The following is a 14,354-nucleotide window of genomic DNA, read 5'->3' on the forward strand; positions in this document are numbered from 1 at the left end:
GTAACGAGATCTGGCGCCCTCTTCTGGAGTGTCTGAAGACAGCTACAGTGTACTTACATATAATAAATAAATAAATCTTTAAAAAAAAAAAAAATAATTCCAGCACTCACAAAACTGAGACTGGCCTTATGACACCTTGTCTCATCTTAACAAACAAACTCCTTAAAACCCTCTGTTCTTGTCTTTTTCTCTCTGTCTTCAGACTGTCCTTTGAAATGCTCTTCTGTGTTCCTCACACCCTCTCTAGCCACTGAGGAGTCTCAGTGTGGGGAGGATCAGAGGTGCTCACCAGTGTCCAGTTGCTATGTTTTGCTATATTTTCTTTTTAAAAAATCATAACCTTGGGGTAGCTTCTAAGTGTGTTGTCCTTACTTTACAATGAGATTCTATTCGCCTGAGTGAACCAAAGCTCTATTTCCTAGAATTTCTTCTGTGCCCTTTTCTACTGCTTTCTTTCGAGCCCACGTAAGTACAGAAAGAAGGCCTTTGAGGGTGGGAATACTGGATCTGAAAATATAAAAATACTTCTTGAGACAAAGCTAAAGGAAGAACTGAGTCATGATAGCAAGCCCAGGTTTGTTCCTTCCTCCCCCTGGCTGCTCTATAGATGGACTACCTTCTTAACCCAAAGTCATAGGCTATATCAGGAAGCTCAGGGCTCAGGTAAGCTAAAATACTCCATCCTACGCTCCATGCCATGCATATAGTCAAGAAGCTAAAGAAGATGGGAAGCATGGTCTTAAAATCCAGAACTCTCGAAATTATGAGAGACTTAGAATTATGATCTGTTCAGTCACTCCATGTTGAAAGTGGGGAAGCTGTGAATTCTCTTAGGTCATAAACAGAAGTGAAATTGGTCACCTGGCTTATAGCCTGACTCTTTAATCTGTCACCACAGTGTCATCTAGAAGAGACGTGGGTCATTTATTCTCTTCTAGTCTTACTTGAGAGTGGTCAACCGGCTGCCAGAGGAAGTCTGAGGCCGCAGATGAGCAGGGTTTGCTGCCAGAGGAAAGCAGCCTCCTTACCCCGTGCCTCATTCCTCATCCCCTTCGGGACTTCCAGGCTCAAAGGAAGAGTAGTAGCCTTGGGAACTGTTCTGCCGTCTTCTCCCACTCAAGTAGAAGGGACAGAGAGAAAAGGGGGACAAGTCCTCCGATCTGGAACAGAATACTTTTCTATATTGGTGCCTCTCCCTCTAAATGATAGTTGGAGTCCACAGAGGAATGGCTTGGGCCCAGGAGAAAAGTGGGGGATAAAGAGGAGAATTTGGTTAGGGAGTGATCCCTCCCTCCCCACTCTCTGCAGTTGTTCTCTGCCAGGAACAAGGTCTCTGGGACCTGTGTACTACGGAGAAAGGCAGCCAGACTCAGCGTGAAGGTAATTCCTTCCCTTAGCCTCAGCCCAGGGCCCAGCTCCACCCATGCAGATGTCCAGAGATTCACTAAGAGTATGTATTAGTAGCATATGTATTGAAGCTGGCTTCTAATCTCCTAAATGTCTGTAGGCAGAGCTAAGTGGCCTCTTAACATTTCCTGCCTGCCATCACCCTAGCTGGTGTTTCAGTCCAGATGCAGATAGAAACCTCTGGAAGACTACCCAGCTGCTACTTGGGACCTGTCCTATCTGTCCCTGTCTGATCCCAATGATATATACTGAAGTCAGAGTTATGTGCTTCAGCCAGAAAAGTCAGTTAAAACTTTGGAAGTGGCAACATATGGCTGTTAAATCATTTTTCTTTATCTCAAATCCAAAATAACCTCCTGACCAGTCAGTCATAGCTTGGCAAACAAACTTAGCCTCCAGAGAAGCAGGTGGAATGGGCTGCAGGTACTGAGCACTTTCTGGCGAGATGCTGGATCGGACTTGAGGCCAGAAGTGGGACTGTGGAAGATGCGGGAGGCCGCTCACTGTCTGAAAGCTGGATGAGAACCATGTCCCTGTGTTCAGCTTGCTCGACTTCCAACTGCATTTTTTTCTAACATACCAAGGTATGGCTTGAGTCACACTGGGAAGCACCACCAGCAAGCTTGCTCCCAGCTCTTCAAAGATGGGGGAGCGCTGGGGGCCTTCCAGAGAGCTGTGCTGGCCCTCAGGCAGATGAGTTCATTGGCATTCTGTACACAGTAGCACGAACACGGTAATTGATAAGGCGAGAGTTTGGGGGAGTGGGAAGGGTGGATCAATCTGGCTTGGTTTAGCACTAACAGGCTGACTGCCTGAAAAGCAGCAGGGGTCTGTGCCTGGTGCTCGCCTCTGCTGCTGTGGACATGGAGATGTTTACTCTCACTGTGAGCTCTACTGAGAGGCCTGGCTAAGACTGTGTGGGGCAGGTCCCAAGCTGCAGGAGCCCGGGTTTACCTAGGGAGGAAGCCTCCAGTTCATCCGTGTTCAGGTTTCTAGCTTGTGAATCCAGCTTTACCACTGTTCTGTCTTTTGCAGAGAAACTGCTACTTTTTTGCTTGGAGGAAGGTTTTTGAGCTAGAGTCTCATTGTCTATGAAGTACAAGGTCGCTTTGAACTGTTGATCCTCCTACCAAGTATTGTAATCTTTTGTTATCATTATTATTATTGTTGTTAATTTTTCAAGACAAGGTTTCTCTGTATAGTCCTGGCTGTCCTGAAACTCCTCTGTAGAGCAAGCTAACCTCAAACTCAGAGATTCCCTTGCCTCTGCCTCCTGATGCTGGGATTGAAGGTATACAACACCACACTCGGCTGAAGCTCTGGGATCTAATGTGTGTATCAAAATGCCTGACTTAGGATGACAAAATGCCTACTTGCTCCTCTGTACAAAATCAAATAAGGGACAGAGGCAGAATCATGCAGCTGGTTTTTGGAGTCCCCTGATCTGCCTTGGAGCTGTTCTTCCAAGAAGCCTGGCTAGACAGCAGTGTATTTCTTAGTTACCATAGAAGCCCAGCAGGGCAGCACAACACAGGTATTCTGATCCAGTCTGTTCCCTGCTGGGCTTGCCATGTTCATCAGATGCTCTGATAGGCCTGCTGCTTCCATCCTGTAAGTGAGACACAGAGGTTTGTGCTCAAGTGGAGCAGGAACAGAAAACCATGGGGCTTTTTTTTTTTTAATTGTTTTAATGTAAATGGGTGTATTTCTTGCCTATATATTTGTGTAGACTGTGCATGCCCACAGAAGCCAGAAAGGGTGTCAGACCCCTTGGAACTTGAGTTACAGACCATTGTGAGCTGCCACGTGAGTGCTAGGCATCAAACCCAGGTCCTCTGAAGAGAAGCCAGTCCTCTTAACCTCTGAGCCTTCCCTCAGCCCTGCACAGACCCTTCTTACTTTGTGAACCAAAAGCTTTTCTGGCAGTTATCACTCATCCTCCTCATCTCAACGCTGGAACCTGAGCTGCACAGACTCACAGGTTGCAGGACCTGCTTGTCTGATGGGAGAGCGACTCTTAGTAGCACACTGCTCTTGGTCAGCAAGGTTTCTCTAGACCACCATGGCTACGTGTCTTCAGCCTTGACTTTTTTCCTCCTGAGTGCTAGAATCACTAGGTGCTGGCCTAATGGCAGTTGTGGTTCTGATACATGCCCAGTCCTAGCTAAGTTCAGTAAAGTCTAAGGATTTCTTTTTAAAAGGCAGGAGAGGACAGTGACTACAAGGCAAGCTCCCGCCCCCTTCCTTAGTAGTCCTGATGAGTCTTCTCTTTGCATCACTTCTGTCAAGCAGTCGGGAAGAGGTGGCCTCTTGTCTAGCAAGAGGTTAAGGGAGCCCTCCTAGGGTAATGGGAATCAGCAGGTGTGTGCTTTCGTTAAATGGCCACATCCCTACCTGGAATGTGGACTCTTAGAACATGGGCCTGAGCACTCTGCAGAGCATCTTAGAGGGTAGGCAAAGGGTATCTAGGTCTCCAGATTAAAGGTGTGCACCACCAAGTCTGGATCTGGGACTTGTTTTGTCCCAGGCTGACCTTGAATTTAGAGATTTCCTTGCCTTAGTCTACTGGGATTAAAGGCATGTACTACCTTGACTGGGCCTAAGCTTTTTGTAGCCACTATGCTTCAAGATCTCCATGTCAAGATCCAGGTTAGAAACTTGTATCTTCCAGCCTTAAGATCTGGACCACAGGTGAGCCCTCCAATTCTGGATTGTAGTTCATTCCAGGTGTAGTCAAGTTGACAACTAGGAATAGCCATTATACTACCCTATTACCAGCCTGAAAAAAAAAAATATGGATTAAATGTTATTTTCTCTTGGTGGCCAGGAGGCTCAGGCTGAGGCAGGGAATTTCTTGGAAGTTTGGAGGTGAGACCCTCTCAGTAGGCTAAATAAAAAGTTCCCCTCTACTTGGCCTAGTACAGACAGATGGTTGTTGGAGCTTAGTCATGGTGAGAAAATTTGGATCACTCTCCAAAACTCTAGGTGAGCAGTTAAGAACTGTTCTCACAGAGTACCTAGGTTCAGTTCCCAGTACTCACATAAGAGCTCACAGCTGCCTGTAACTCCAGTTCCATCTGTCCTCCATTGAATGGCACCTGTATATATGTGGTACATATTCATGCACTCGGGTGTTGTGTCTGGCCGGTAGATCACAACCTGGGTTCTAGCCTGGAAAGGCATTTTGGAAACCTGGAAGAGAAGAGGGGCTGGGCTGCGCGAGATAAGGAAGGAACCAAGACAAAGCTCTCTGCTCAAGGTTCAATTTTTACTATTCCGGCACTCGGTTATAAAGGAAGGGGGAGGGGCCCAATTCCCGCCAAATAATCTTGGGGTCCAGTAGCAGGGTGATCACGTGATGGCTTCGGAACAGCAAAGCAGCAGGTTCCAGCAGTGGGCATGGCAGAACAATTGAGCGGGAAGCTCCATCCAGGTGTAAACAGTNGAACCATTAAGGCTGTGGGAGGGGAGGGGAGGCTACACTCGGGTACTCACACGTATACCTGAAAAAGGGAAAAGGGGCAGGTGGATGGATCTCTGTAAGTTACAGTCTACCCTGGTCTCCATATTGAGTTCTAGGCCAGGCAGGGCTCTATACAAAGAGACCATGTTTCAAAAACAAAACAACAAAAACAAACAAAAAGCTCCCTAGGGTACATTAGGGGTCTAGTAAGGGGGCCATCTTCTTTAGCCAGCCTTTGGGTGTAGCACACTTAAGTTTCCTGCCTAGGGTAGATGACAGGTCCTTTTCCTCCTGCCAGACTCCACCAAGCATCAAGCATCGCTTGCTCAGGAACCTGAGTCAGCACTGAAGGGAAGGGGAAGGAGGTTCAGTGTGCTGCAGGCACGAGAGGAGAGGTACTGCCTGTCTAGACAGTGCACAGGTGCTGGGTGGATCCTGATTCTGTGGTGTGGCACCATCCAGATGGGAGGGCAGTGCTGCGTCTGCTCACACTAATGCTTGGCCTTGCTTTCTAGCCCTGGCCTAGTGTATCTAATCTGGCCAAGGACTTCATTGACCGCCTGCTCACCGTGGACCCTGGAGCCCGGATGACTGCACTGCAGGCCCTAAGACACCCATGGGTAGTAAGCATGGCAGCCTCTTCATCCATGAAGAATCTGCACCGATCCATCTCCCAGAATCTCCTCAAGCGGGCTTCCTCTCGTTGCCAGAGCACCAAGTCTTCCCAGTCCACGCGTTCCAGCCGCTCCACACGGTCCAACAAGTCACGCCGTGTTCGGGAGCGCGAACTGCGGGAGCTTAACCTGCGCTATCAACAGCAGTATAATGGCTGAGCCACCAGCTATGACATGGACACACTAGTGTCTCATCTGGACACCTTCTGCCATGTCACCTGGGCCTAATACCTTCTCTATAGCTAGACCTCATGCCCAGCAGTATGTAGAGTATGTCTGGACCCAGCTCCTCTCTGTACCTTTAGTAGCCCCTACCTCCTATCCTGGGCCTGGCCTGTTAGGATGGAATGGTAGCAGGACTGAGTCTCCACTGATCTCTTTAAGTTTTGCCACTTTCTTGGACCAAGTGGGGCTACTGTGTTGGGTAGAAGGGTCCTATGGCTCAGGACTCTTTACCCATTCCTTTTATAACCCCCTTCCCTCCACAGAGCTTTGTCTAGCTCCCACATCCTCTGCCATGCCAATCCTTAAGATTATGCTCCAGTGGGAGGTCTGGCTTGTGCCTTAGCTAACTCGCCTCATTAGTCCTTTAGTCCTTTAGCTCCAGTTAGTCTCCAGCAACCCTCTCTCCCCCAGCCAAGATCTGTCTTTCTTCATGGTGCCACCAGGGACGTCTTCTAGTCCCCAGACTTGCCAGGACCTCTGGCTGTAGAGACTGTGGCATGGCCCTTGACCTCAGGCTCCAGCCTCTCTATTAGAGGAATCCTGTCTGTCACCCTCAGTGCCTTTGCAGAGCCCACTGTCGTCTGTCTCTCCACAGGAGGACGCCATTTCATTCCCCAGCTGCCTCCTTCCCAACAGTGAGGGGTTAAGGGAGCTCCGTGCTGCTACCTGGGGCGGATGTGCCTGAGGAAGGTCCTCCTCAGAACCTCCTCCTCAACCTTTGTTCTGTCCTTTGCTGTACTGCCCTTTGCTGCTTCCTTCTGGAGCTGCCTGGCCCTCCTTTATAGCTCCATTGCGCCACCTCGTGTCTGGTCTGGGCATAGGTGGCCAGGGGAGGGGATGATGCCGGTTGCACAGCCTTGCAAACCCACAGCCCTCTTGGGGGAGAGTCCTGGGCTGCTCAACTTCCGCTTCTGTTCAGTTTCTCCACACCTCACCCTGGAACTTAGCCGTACTGTGTTACCTGCCTCCGAACCCTGGGGGCCTTGGGTGCTGACCCTGCTGTAAGAGCTGGCCTTGCCCTGTTTGCCCTGTGCTCGTTTCTTTTCATAGCATTAACTTTCCAGGCTGGCCCCACCAAGTCTCAGGCTGGGAGGTAGGGTAGGGTTACAGGGGCAGCTTTCCCAGGGGACTGAGCCACAACAGTCCCTATAGCTGTCATGGTCTCTCTACCACTATCCCATTAGGCTGGAATGCAACCTCCCTCCCTCTGTAGCTGCTCTCAGTGGGTAGGAAGGGGCCAGGCAGAGCCTAGCTTGGGCCTTGGCTAGATTAAGAGCCTGTCAGCAGGAAGAGTCTAGCTCCACTCAGCTCCTCTCAGGAGGCAGCCTTGGGCGAGTCGCTCTTTTCTACATATGCCACCTCCACTGGGAAACTAAACCAAAGAGACCACTCTGTTCCAAGTCAACTGTGCCTTCTATATGCTCTCTTCACACACCCCTCCCCCTGGGAAGGAGGCAGTGGAGAGCCAAAGCCTCAGAGTTCCCCCACCTATCAGTTCCCCAGGAATCCCTGGGGGTGTGAACCAATGGGGATTTATTTTTTCTCTTGCCCAAAGTAGGTCTGGTTGTGAGGATAAGACAGAGGGAGTTTAGTGTCCGGGCCTTTGATAGGTCCACCAGGCCTTCATGCCATGGATGGAGACTGTGCAGTTATTTATTTGTGTACTCTGTAAATGTATCTTCCGTATCCAATAAACAGGCTGCCCTCCCTCAGGGAAGGCTGCCATTTTTTCTGACCACACTGACTGTGCCTTGGGACTAGTGGATTGTTCAAAAAAGAAGAGTAAGGGCCACTGTCTGGGCTGATTATTGCAGGAAGATCCTGACTCCTCAGCTGGTGCTATACCAGAAGACAAAGTCCAAGTCAAGGGTAGAACCCTCAAAAGCCTCACCTTCCCACTAAGATGAAAGATGAGGGTGCCCAAGAGAAACTGAGACTAGGATGTTTATTAGATTGAGATGGGGAAAGGATCTGTGGACAGTTTAGTTGTAGGCCATGACTTGGTTGATCCAGGTACTGAACTTGCTAACCCGAGTGTACATGGCCGGTGCTTGTATGTTGCAGTTCTGAGTGCCCCAGGAGACAATCCCAATAAGCACCCAGGTGTTTCCCTTCTGGCAGACAAGAGGGCCTCCTGAGTCACCCTGAAAGGGAATAAAAGGGGAGAAGTCAGCATGGCCGTTTGGGGACATGTCCCACGGGACAGTGCGGAGGACAGGGTGCTTACCTGACATGAGGAGGCGCCTGAGCCACCTGCACATATCATGGCATCAGTAATGCGTGAACCCCAGTACTGCCGACACTGATTCACAGTGACCAGGGGTAGAACAACTTGCTGCAGGCGAGCTGGTGTCACATTGCCTGTGGGCCAGGAGAGGTGGTTAGGCTGATCTATGGTGTTCTTCTGGTCTCCCCTCATTACCCAGGTTCTTACCCACACCACTGATTCGGCCCCAGCCAGTGGTGACACAGGTGAGCCCCGAAGGCAGTGCCTCGTTTGTGGAAGCCAGGCAGACTGGTGATACTTGTGCTGTGTACCGGGCTGGTGAGGCAAGCTTCAGGAGAGTCAGGTCATTGTTCATGGTGTTGGCGTTCCAGTTAGGGTGTGTGATGGCCTGTGGAGCCAGTCAATAGTCATGTAAAGCTGGAGTGGGCACAGGTGTCCAGGTCGGTGCTGAGGCGGGTAGGTCAGGGCATGCCTGGATTTCTGTGTCCAAAGCAGAACCCCTGCAGTCCATTTTCCCTTTCTGCATGCACAGCCAGTACTTACCCTTGCGATCGAGAGGACCTGCACAGGTTCAGCATTGGAAGATCGGTCATATTCTCCCAAAACGACAAAGTGGCGTCCAGGCCTGCAAGGATAATGAGAATGGGCAGCTGCTAAGTGGTTTCAGAGCGGGCATCCAAGGGAGGGGATACACTCACGTGACTTGGCAGTGGGCAGCCGTGACCACCCAGTTCGGGCTGATGAGAGAACCACCGCAGAAGTGGAAGCCAGTGTTATCCTAGGGTCAAAAGTCAGATACATGAATGGGCTTAAGTTACCTTAGCCTAAAGCACCCAGGACCCCAACCCACCCATAGGGCGCATTACCTGTAGAGACACCTGCCAGGGCCAGGAGCCTGGCACTGCATTCTCCCCGTTGACAATCCTCTGGTTGTAGCTCAGTGCAGGTGTGATGGCAGGAACACCACAGCCTGAACATAGATAGGGCTGGTGAGAATCCAATCCCAGTCTACCTCTCCCTAATGCCTTCCTCAAGGTGCCCCCAGACTGTAGATCCAGGAGGAGCTCCAAGAGAATTACTCACAAGCCCTTCCCTTGAGTGCCTTGTAGGCATACACAGCTATCTTGGCTAGCCCACCCTACCAGCCTTCAAGTCCTGTGCATGCTATCACAGCTACCAACCTAGGCCAGTTTTCTTTCTCATTCCTGCTATCACCTCCCTGCCTTCTGTTTTTCTAGGCCTGCATAGTCTACTATGCAGCTAGAAGGCTTTGTTAGACTATACACATCTCTTATGTGTTCCTGAGCCTTCTTAGGTCTGGCTCAAGCTCCCGCCTCATTTGTGAGACTTGTCCCTGGCTCTTCCCTTACTCTCAGCCCTGAAGGTTCCTTCCTTTTGCTTACACTGTCCGTTCCCTTCTCATCAGGCTGGCTCCTTGTCTGGGCCCCTGAACAGTCAAGGTCGGTTCCCAGCCCACTTACCCCAGGAGGAGCCAAGGAGGACCAGGCTAAGGGTTAGGCTGAGCAGTAGCATTGTGACAAATAAGGAATGGTGTTGAGATGGCCTGGTGCTTTATTTATGGGCATCCTTGTCCTTGGGCAGAAGTCTTGGGCCTGAGACTAGGCCAGCTGTGTGGTCTTGGCATAGCCTCACACCTGCTTTAAGGAGAAGACTTCTCAGACCAAAGTCCTTGGAATTATCAAGTACCCAGGTGTGAGGTTCTCACCTCCATCTTCTCAAACTTTGGCTTCCCATTGACTTTCTGAATCACCTCCTACCTCAAGTGTTGACCACTGGGTACCAAGGACAGACGGCTGAACTAGGTCTAAAGTGTCAACCTGGTTGGTGGTTGGGACCTATGAAATTCTCCAGGGCTATTGGGAATACTGGAGTTTCAAAGAAGCCTGTTCAGAGCATGGGGGTGTTATGAATGGTGGAGAGAATGGCCAGATGTGGCCAACCTTTGCCAGGAAGGCCAGGGAGGAAGGTTCCAGCAGGTTGTGAATCCTAACAGACAGCAGCTTGGATTTCTCATCAGTATGGAACAGGAGTCAGAGGTTTGCCCAGAGAGGCCATTCTCTTACCAGCACAAGGCAAACCTCATACGTCTGACTCTCTGAGACCTATGTTACTGGTAAGTGTGAGCTCTCAGTGGCTGAGAGACCCTGGGTTGAAGCTGGTAGTAGAAATCTGTTTCTAGACCTCAGCTTGCCATAGGCAAGATATATGCACAGCATATTTGTTATTGAGCTCCAGGCTGAGCTTGAACCAGTGGAGAAAGGGCGCTTCTGTATGCAGAGTTGCAATGGTGGGCTGGCTTGAATTTTTCTAGGGTATCAAAGGCTTTGATAGACTCAAGAATACCTCAGTCTAAAACGTGAAGCAGGTGAATGGGTAAAGGACACGAGATCAGATATGACAAAATATGAATTATAAAGGCTGGTGGACCTAGGGATATTTACTAAACCAGCCCTTTCGCTTTACTATTGTATATACAATTTTTCATAATAAAGTTTTAGGGGGAACAATCAGGGGCCAAGGGTGTCCAGCCTGGAGGAGCAGCTCTCTAGAGAACATGCCTTATCCATTCTGAAGCCCCAATGGAGCTCAGCTACTCGCAGGGCAGGGTGTTTCTACCAGTACCCAGAGGGCCTGGCACTCAGTGAAGAAACCTTGCTATGAAACATTAGCTGTGTCATCTTGCCCCACAAGTCCACAACCCCTTTCAGCCCAGAGAACAGAGGCAATCTCCCTCCTCACAGTCCACGTGTGTAGACAAAGCCCAGCTTTTCACAAGCTCACACATGTTCGGTCATCTGAGGGCTGTCCTAAGTAGAGGAACTGTAGGTGGTGAGAGGTGCTTAGTGGGAACTTGCCCTTAGAGTCAGGAAGTGGTTACTCTATCAGCATTTTAGCCTCCTAAGGTCCCAGGGTAGCTGGTGGAAAAAGGTGGTTACTGATAAGTCAGGGAAAGGCTAACAGTGGGATTGTCCATTGGGGTCTTCCAAGACAGGGTACTGGTAGGGTAAGTTTCTACCATATGGAACTATGGTTTGGGGATGATAGGATATAGCTTTCTACTCCAAAGCTTATAGTGCTGGGCTTCTGCAAGGATAGATCCCTGAGGTGATGAGGAGGAGGACCTCAGGCCAAGAACTGGGTCTATCATCCTTAGGTGGATACCTCAGCCACAAAACTCATACAGATGCTTGGCTCACTCCTCTCAAGAAAGACACAGCCTTCTGTTTAAGTGTTTGTGTTTCCCGGATTTATTCACCCTCGTTCCATACGCTACATCTCAGGCCACTTCATTCCACCTCCATGGCCTGCACAGTTTCCTCGAGAAGTTCCAGGGTCAGGGGTCTCACTTCCCGGGTCAGGACAGGTGTGGTTCCAGGAGCAAATCGGTAATGGCCAGCTCTAGAAGGGAGGAGGGCCAGCCTTTTAGAATGCAGCCTGGCCCGAGACACAGGCACACACAGCCCTCCCTTCCCGTGCTCTTACCTCTGCACAGGCTCTGTGGGGGTGCTCAGTGCTCTCAGCAGCTTGGCACCCCCTGCAGTGATCACACAGGCATCCACTTTGCCTCCAGAGCCCAGGTCACTCAGGATTCCTGCTGTGATGGCTTCCACCAACAGCTCTTGCGCAGCCTCCAGCTGGGTAGTGGAAATGAGGTTAAATGGACCTAGTGTTACCACACTCTAACCAGGGAGGGGACTTGTTAATCTTGAAGTCTAGACAGTTTGCTCTTTATGTAAGCTCAACCTCCTTTCTCTCCATCCATTGAAAATTCCAGTCCCTTGGCTTCTGACCCCCTCTCCTCCAAAACTGTGTGCCCTCCACCCACTGTCCTCTGTACAAACTTCTCAGTGTCGCTTACATGTATTACCCCCACACACTCCAGCTGTCTTCCCACCCAGTGTGTCACGTGTTTCTCTCTGGGCCTTAGTTATCTCTGAAGCACATAGTCTCTTCTACCCCACTCCCACGTCCAGATCTCAAACATCATACTGAAACCCAATGGACTTTACCTCTTCCTTCAGTAATGATCCGTTGTGAGCTTCCGCTTCTCTCTGTGGTCTAAGCTTGGTTCCTGACTGGCCCTCCCATCTTCAACTTTACTCAGTCCCTACTCAGTTGTCCCCTTCACACCTAATAAGCCTTTCTTATTTCTATACTTGGCTAGGGTTTTTCAGCACTCCCTGCCAGTGAGCATGAAGAAGTCGCTCACCGTCATGTTTGGCTGGAACCGGTCTTCCAACAGTGCCATGGCTGCTCCCTGACCAGAGCCTGCAGGTGGGAAGGGGCATCCGAAGTCAGTTGTTAGCTGCGGAGGTAAAAACCTTGAAGGTGGGGTTGCAGGAGCAGGACTGATTTAAAGGGTGGAAGAGCTCACCTAGGGCAGTAAAGGGCAGACGGCTGTAGGAACCATGTGGGTGCACCTCGTAGAGCTGCGGTCCATTCAAATCAACCCCGCCCACGACCAATGATGCCCCCACGTGGCCTTGGTACCTGTGGAGGAGCGGGCAGGGTTAATGTTAGCAGACAGGCCCCGCCCATTACACTGCCTTTTGGTCTGAGTCCCACCCCTTTCTTTGGCCTGGCGTCCTGCAATTGACGCTGCCTCTTCCGGAACTAAGCTTAGTCTGTCCATTTCCGGTCTCCCTGCTGGTTGCAGCCCCGCTTCCCCCCACCCCCCCACGTCCCGCCTCCTGTCAACTCCACCCACCTGCAGATACCCCCTCTAGGGGTCATTTTAGCCCCACTTGCTCACCGGAAGAGCGTCTGGCGCAGCATGCGGGTGACCGTGGCCACTCGAGGCTCACGGCCGGTGGACAGCGCATGTAGTTCCATCTTGGAAGCTGCCATCCGCGTAGTCATCTCAGTGTCCGCAGCTACTCCAGCCCCACAGCAGCTAAGGGACAAAGGGATGGTGGATGTGGACAGGGACGTGCAGGGACAAAGTAGGGAGTGAGCGACAGTGCAGCTTATGTTTGAATATGGGGACTGGTCCGGGGCATACTGACTAGATTTTAGGGGCGATGAAGTGGATCTTCTCGCAGCATTTGTCCGCCACAACTGAATCGTTAGTGGCCCGCGTGTCCGCTCCCAGGATGACTCCATCCTGCAGAGGCAGAGCCCAGCCTTAATGCCCACCTGATCTCCGCAGTGGCTGCCCTTCTATCTCTCCAGCCCTTATCACCCCGCTTACTCGGAACACAAGCCCCGCGATGGTAGTCCCGGTCTTGCGTGCATGAGGAACCCGAAGTCCCGGAAAGACGTGTTCCAAGGACGCATTCCTGGAAACATTGGGGTGACTGGCGTTTCAGCTCTGCATCAAACCCATTTCTACTCCTCACCTCTTGGGTTAAGCCCCCACCTTGGTCACCCAACATAGGGTTCCCCCACTCCACCAATAAAACAAGGCACCAGCAGTTCGTGACTAGAACTCCATTCCCCCTTCACCTCTGGCAGTTCTCGAAAGAGAAGCCTCCTCTGGGTTCCACTGCCTGCTTCAGCATCTCGGGGCAGGAAGGCCAAGTGAGAATGCGGGGGTCTCGATGAGTGGATCAGCCAGGGGGAGCAGAGGCGTCTGTCCTGGCTTCTGTGGGGTTTTTCCGGACGCTTCCTACTTTCGCTTTCACCCCCACCCTAGTTCAGAGGCTGTTGGCTGCTGTGTGCATCTTCTCTTTCACTTTCGTCTTTGCTGCTAGTCCCAGATAACTTGAGGAAGGGGCTATTACATTCCTTGCCAGACCTTCTATGGTGCGCCTTAGATCCTCCATTCCCATCTCGGCTGACACCCCCTGAGCACTGCAGGCACATACATGTATTCAGGTAAAGCACTCACACACAAAACCCCTTAAAAGTAAGTAGAAATGAAGCCCTTGCAGGCTTAATTATGTGTATGAGTGAATGTGGTATGTGCATGCCACGTGCCCACCAAGGTCAGGAGAGGGCATCAGATTCCCTGGAACTGAAGTTACAGATGATCATGAGCCACCTTGTGGGCTTGGGAACCAAACTCAGGTCCTCTCCAAGTGCAAAAAAAATGCTCTTCTGAGTGCTTTGTGCTTTCTCTCTCTCTCTCTCTCTCTCTCTCTCTCTCTCTCTCTCTCTCTCTCTCTCTCTCTAATGTCCCAAATTAAAATCTTCTTTAGATGAACTGTCTTTTCTTCAGATCCTAAACTTTTGGGGGGGTGGCAGGGAGCACTCTTGAAAAACTGTTTTTCAGTGTAGTTGAGTGTAGCCCTGTCTGTCCTGGAATAAGCTCTGTAGACAAGGTTGGCCTGGATGAGAAGATTAAAGGCATGTGTACCACCACCTGGCCCTAATTTTTAAAATTTTTATGGCTTAT

At 50.7% G+C, this 14,354-nt stretch overlaps 3 protein-coding genes across 3 annotated transcripts in view; 1 reads left to right on the plus strand and 2 right to left on the minus strand.

The window, feature by feature from the left end:
* Positions 1-7,509, plus strand: part of Pskh1 (protein serine kinase H1) — a 28,223-nt gene extending 20,714 nt beyond the window's left edge. Inside the window, exon 3 of the mRNA XM_021170472.1 lies at positions 5,386-7,509. Within this exon, the coding sequence (XP_021026131.1) occupies positions 5,386-5,703 (318 nt within the window). The 3' untranslated portion in view covers positions 5,704-7,509. The remainder of the gene's footprint in view (positions 1-5,385) is intronic.
* Positions 7,510-7,690: 181 nt separating this feature from the next.
* Ctrl (chymotrypsin like) lies at positions 7,691-11,160 on the minus strand. The gene is made up of 7 exons (XM_021170807.2): positions 9,478-11,160; positions 8,863-8,966; positions 8,695-8,774; positions 8,540-8,621; positions 8,204-8,384; positions 7,997-8,130; positions 7,691-7,913 (listed from the first exon to the last, which is right to left on the minus strand). The coding sequence occupies exons 1-7, from the start codon at positions 9,527-9,529 to the stop codon at positions 7,752-7,754; spliced, it is 795 nt and encodes a 264-aa protein (XP_021026466.1). The 5' UTR covers positions 9,530-11,160; the 3' UTR covers positions 7,691-7,751.
* An 81-nt stretch (positions 11,161-11,241) lies between these two features.
* Psmb10 (proteasome subunit beta 10) lies at positions 11,242-13,899 on the minus strand. Its single transcript, XM_021170238.2, has 8 exons — positions 13,463-13,899; positions 13,209-13,296; positions 13,024-13,121; positions 12,771-12,911; positions 12,393-12,508; positions 12,228-12,286; positions 11,501-11,652; positions 11,242-11,416 (listed from the first exon to the last, which is right to left on the minus strand). The coding sequence occupies exons 1-8, from the start codon at positions 13,516-13,518 to the stop codon at positions 11,305-11,307; spliced, it is 822 nt and encodes a 273-aa protein (XP_021025897.1). The 5' UTR covers positions 13,519-13,899; the 3' UTR covers positions 11,242-11,304.
* Positions 13,900-14,354: the final 455 nt, after the last annotated feature.

This window comes from Mus caroli, chromosome 8, assembly GCF_900094665.2.
Source record: "Mus caroli chromosome 8, CAROLI_EIJ_v1.1, whole genome shotgun sequence".
NCBI classification, from domain to species: Eukaryota; Metazoa; Chordata; class Mammalia; order Rodentia; family Muridae; genus Mus; species Mus caroli.

Excerpts from the sequence above, each read along its gene's own strand:
- Psmb10 (XM_021170238.2), bottom strand. The coding sequence starts at position 13,518 with ATGCTGAAGCAGGCAGTGGAACCCAGAGGAGGCTTCTCTTTCGAGAAC. Across the intron at positions 12,287-12,392 it reads TCTGCCCTTTACTGCCCTAG|GCTCTGGTCAGGGAGCAGCC; the intron begins GTGAGCTCTTCC and ends TCCCACCTGCAG. Across the intron at positions 11,417-11,500 it reads CCCACAGAGCCTGTGCAGAG|AGCTGGCCATTACCGATTTG; the intron begins GTAAGAGCACGG and ends CCTCCCTTCTAG.
- Ctrl (XM_021170807.2), bottom strand. The coding sequence starts at position 9,529 with ATGCTACTGCTCAGCCTAACCCTTAGCCTGGTCCTCCTTGGCTCCTCC. Across the intron at positions 8,622-8,694 it reads GCTGCCCACTGCCAAGTCAC|GCCTGGACGCCACTTTGTCG; the intron begins GTGAGTGTATCC and ends TTATCCTTGCAG. Across the intron at positions 8,131-8,203 it reads GGGCCGAATCAGTGGTGTGG|GCAATGTGACACCAGCTCGC; the intron begins GTAAGAACCTGG and ends CCTGGCCCACAG.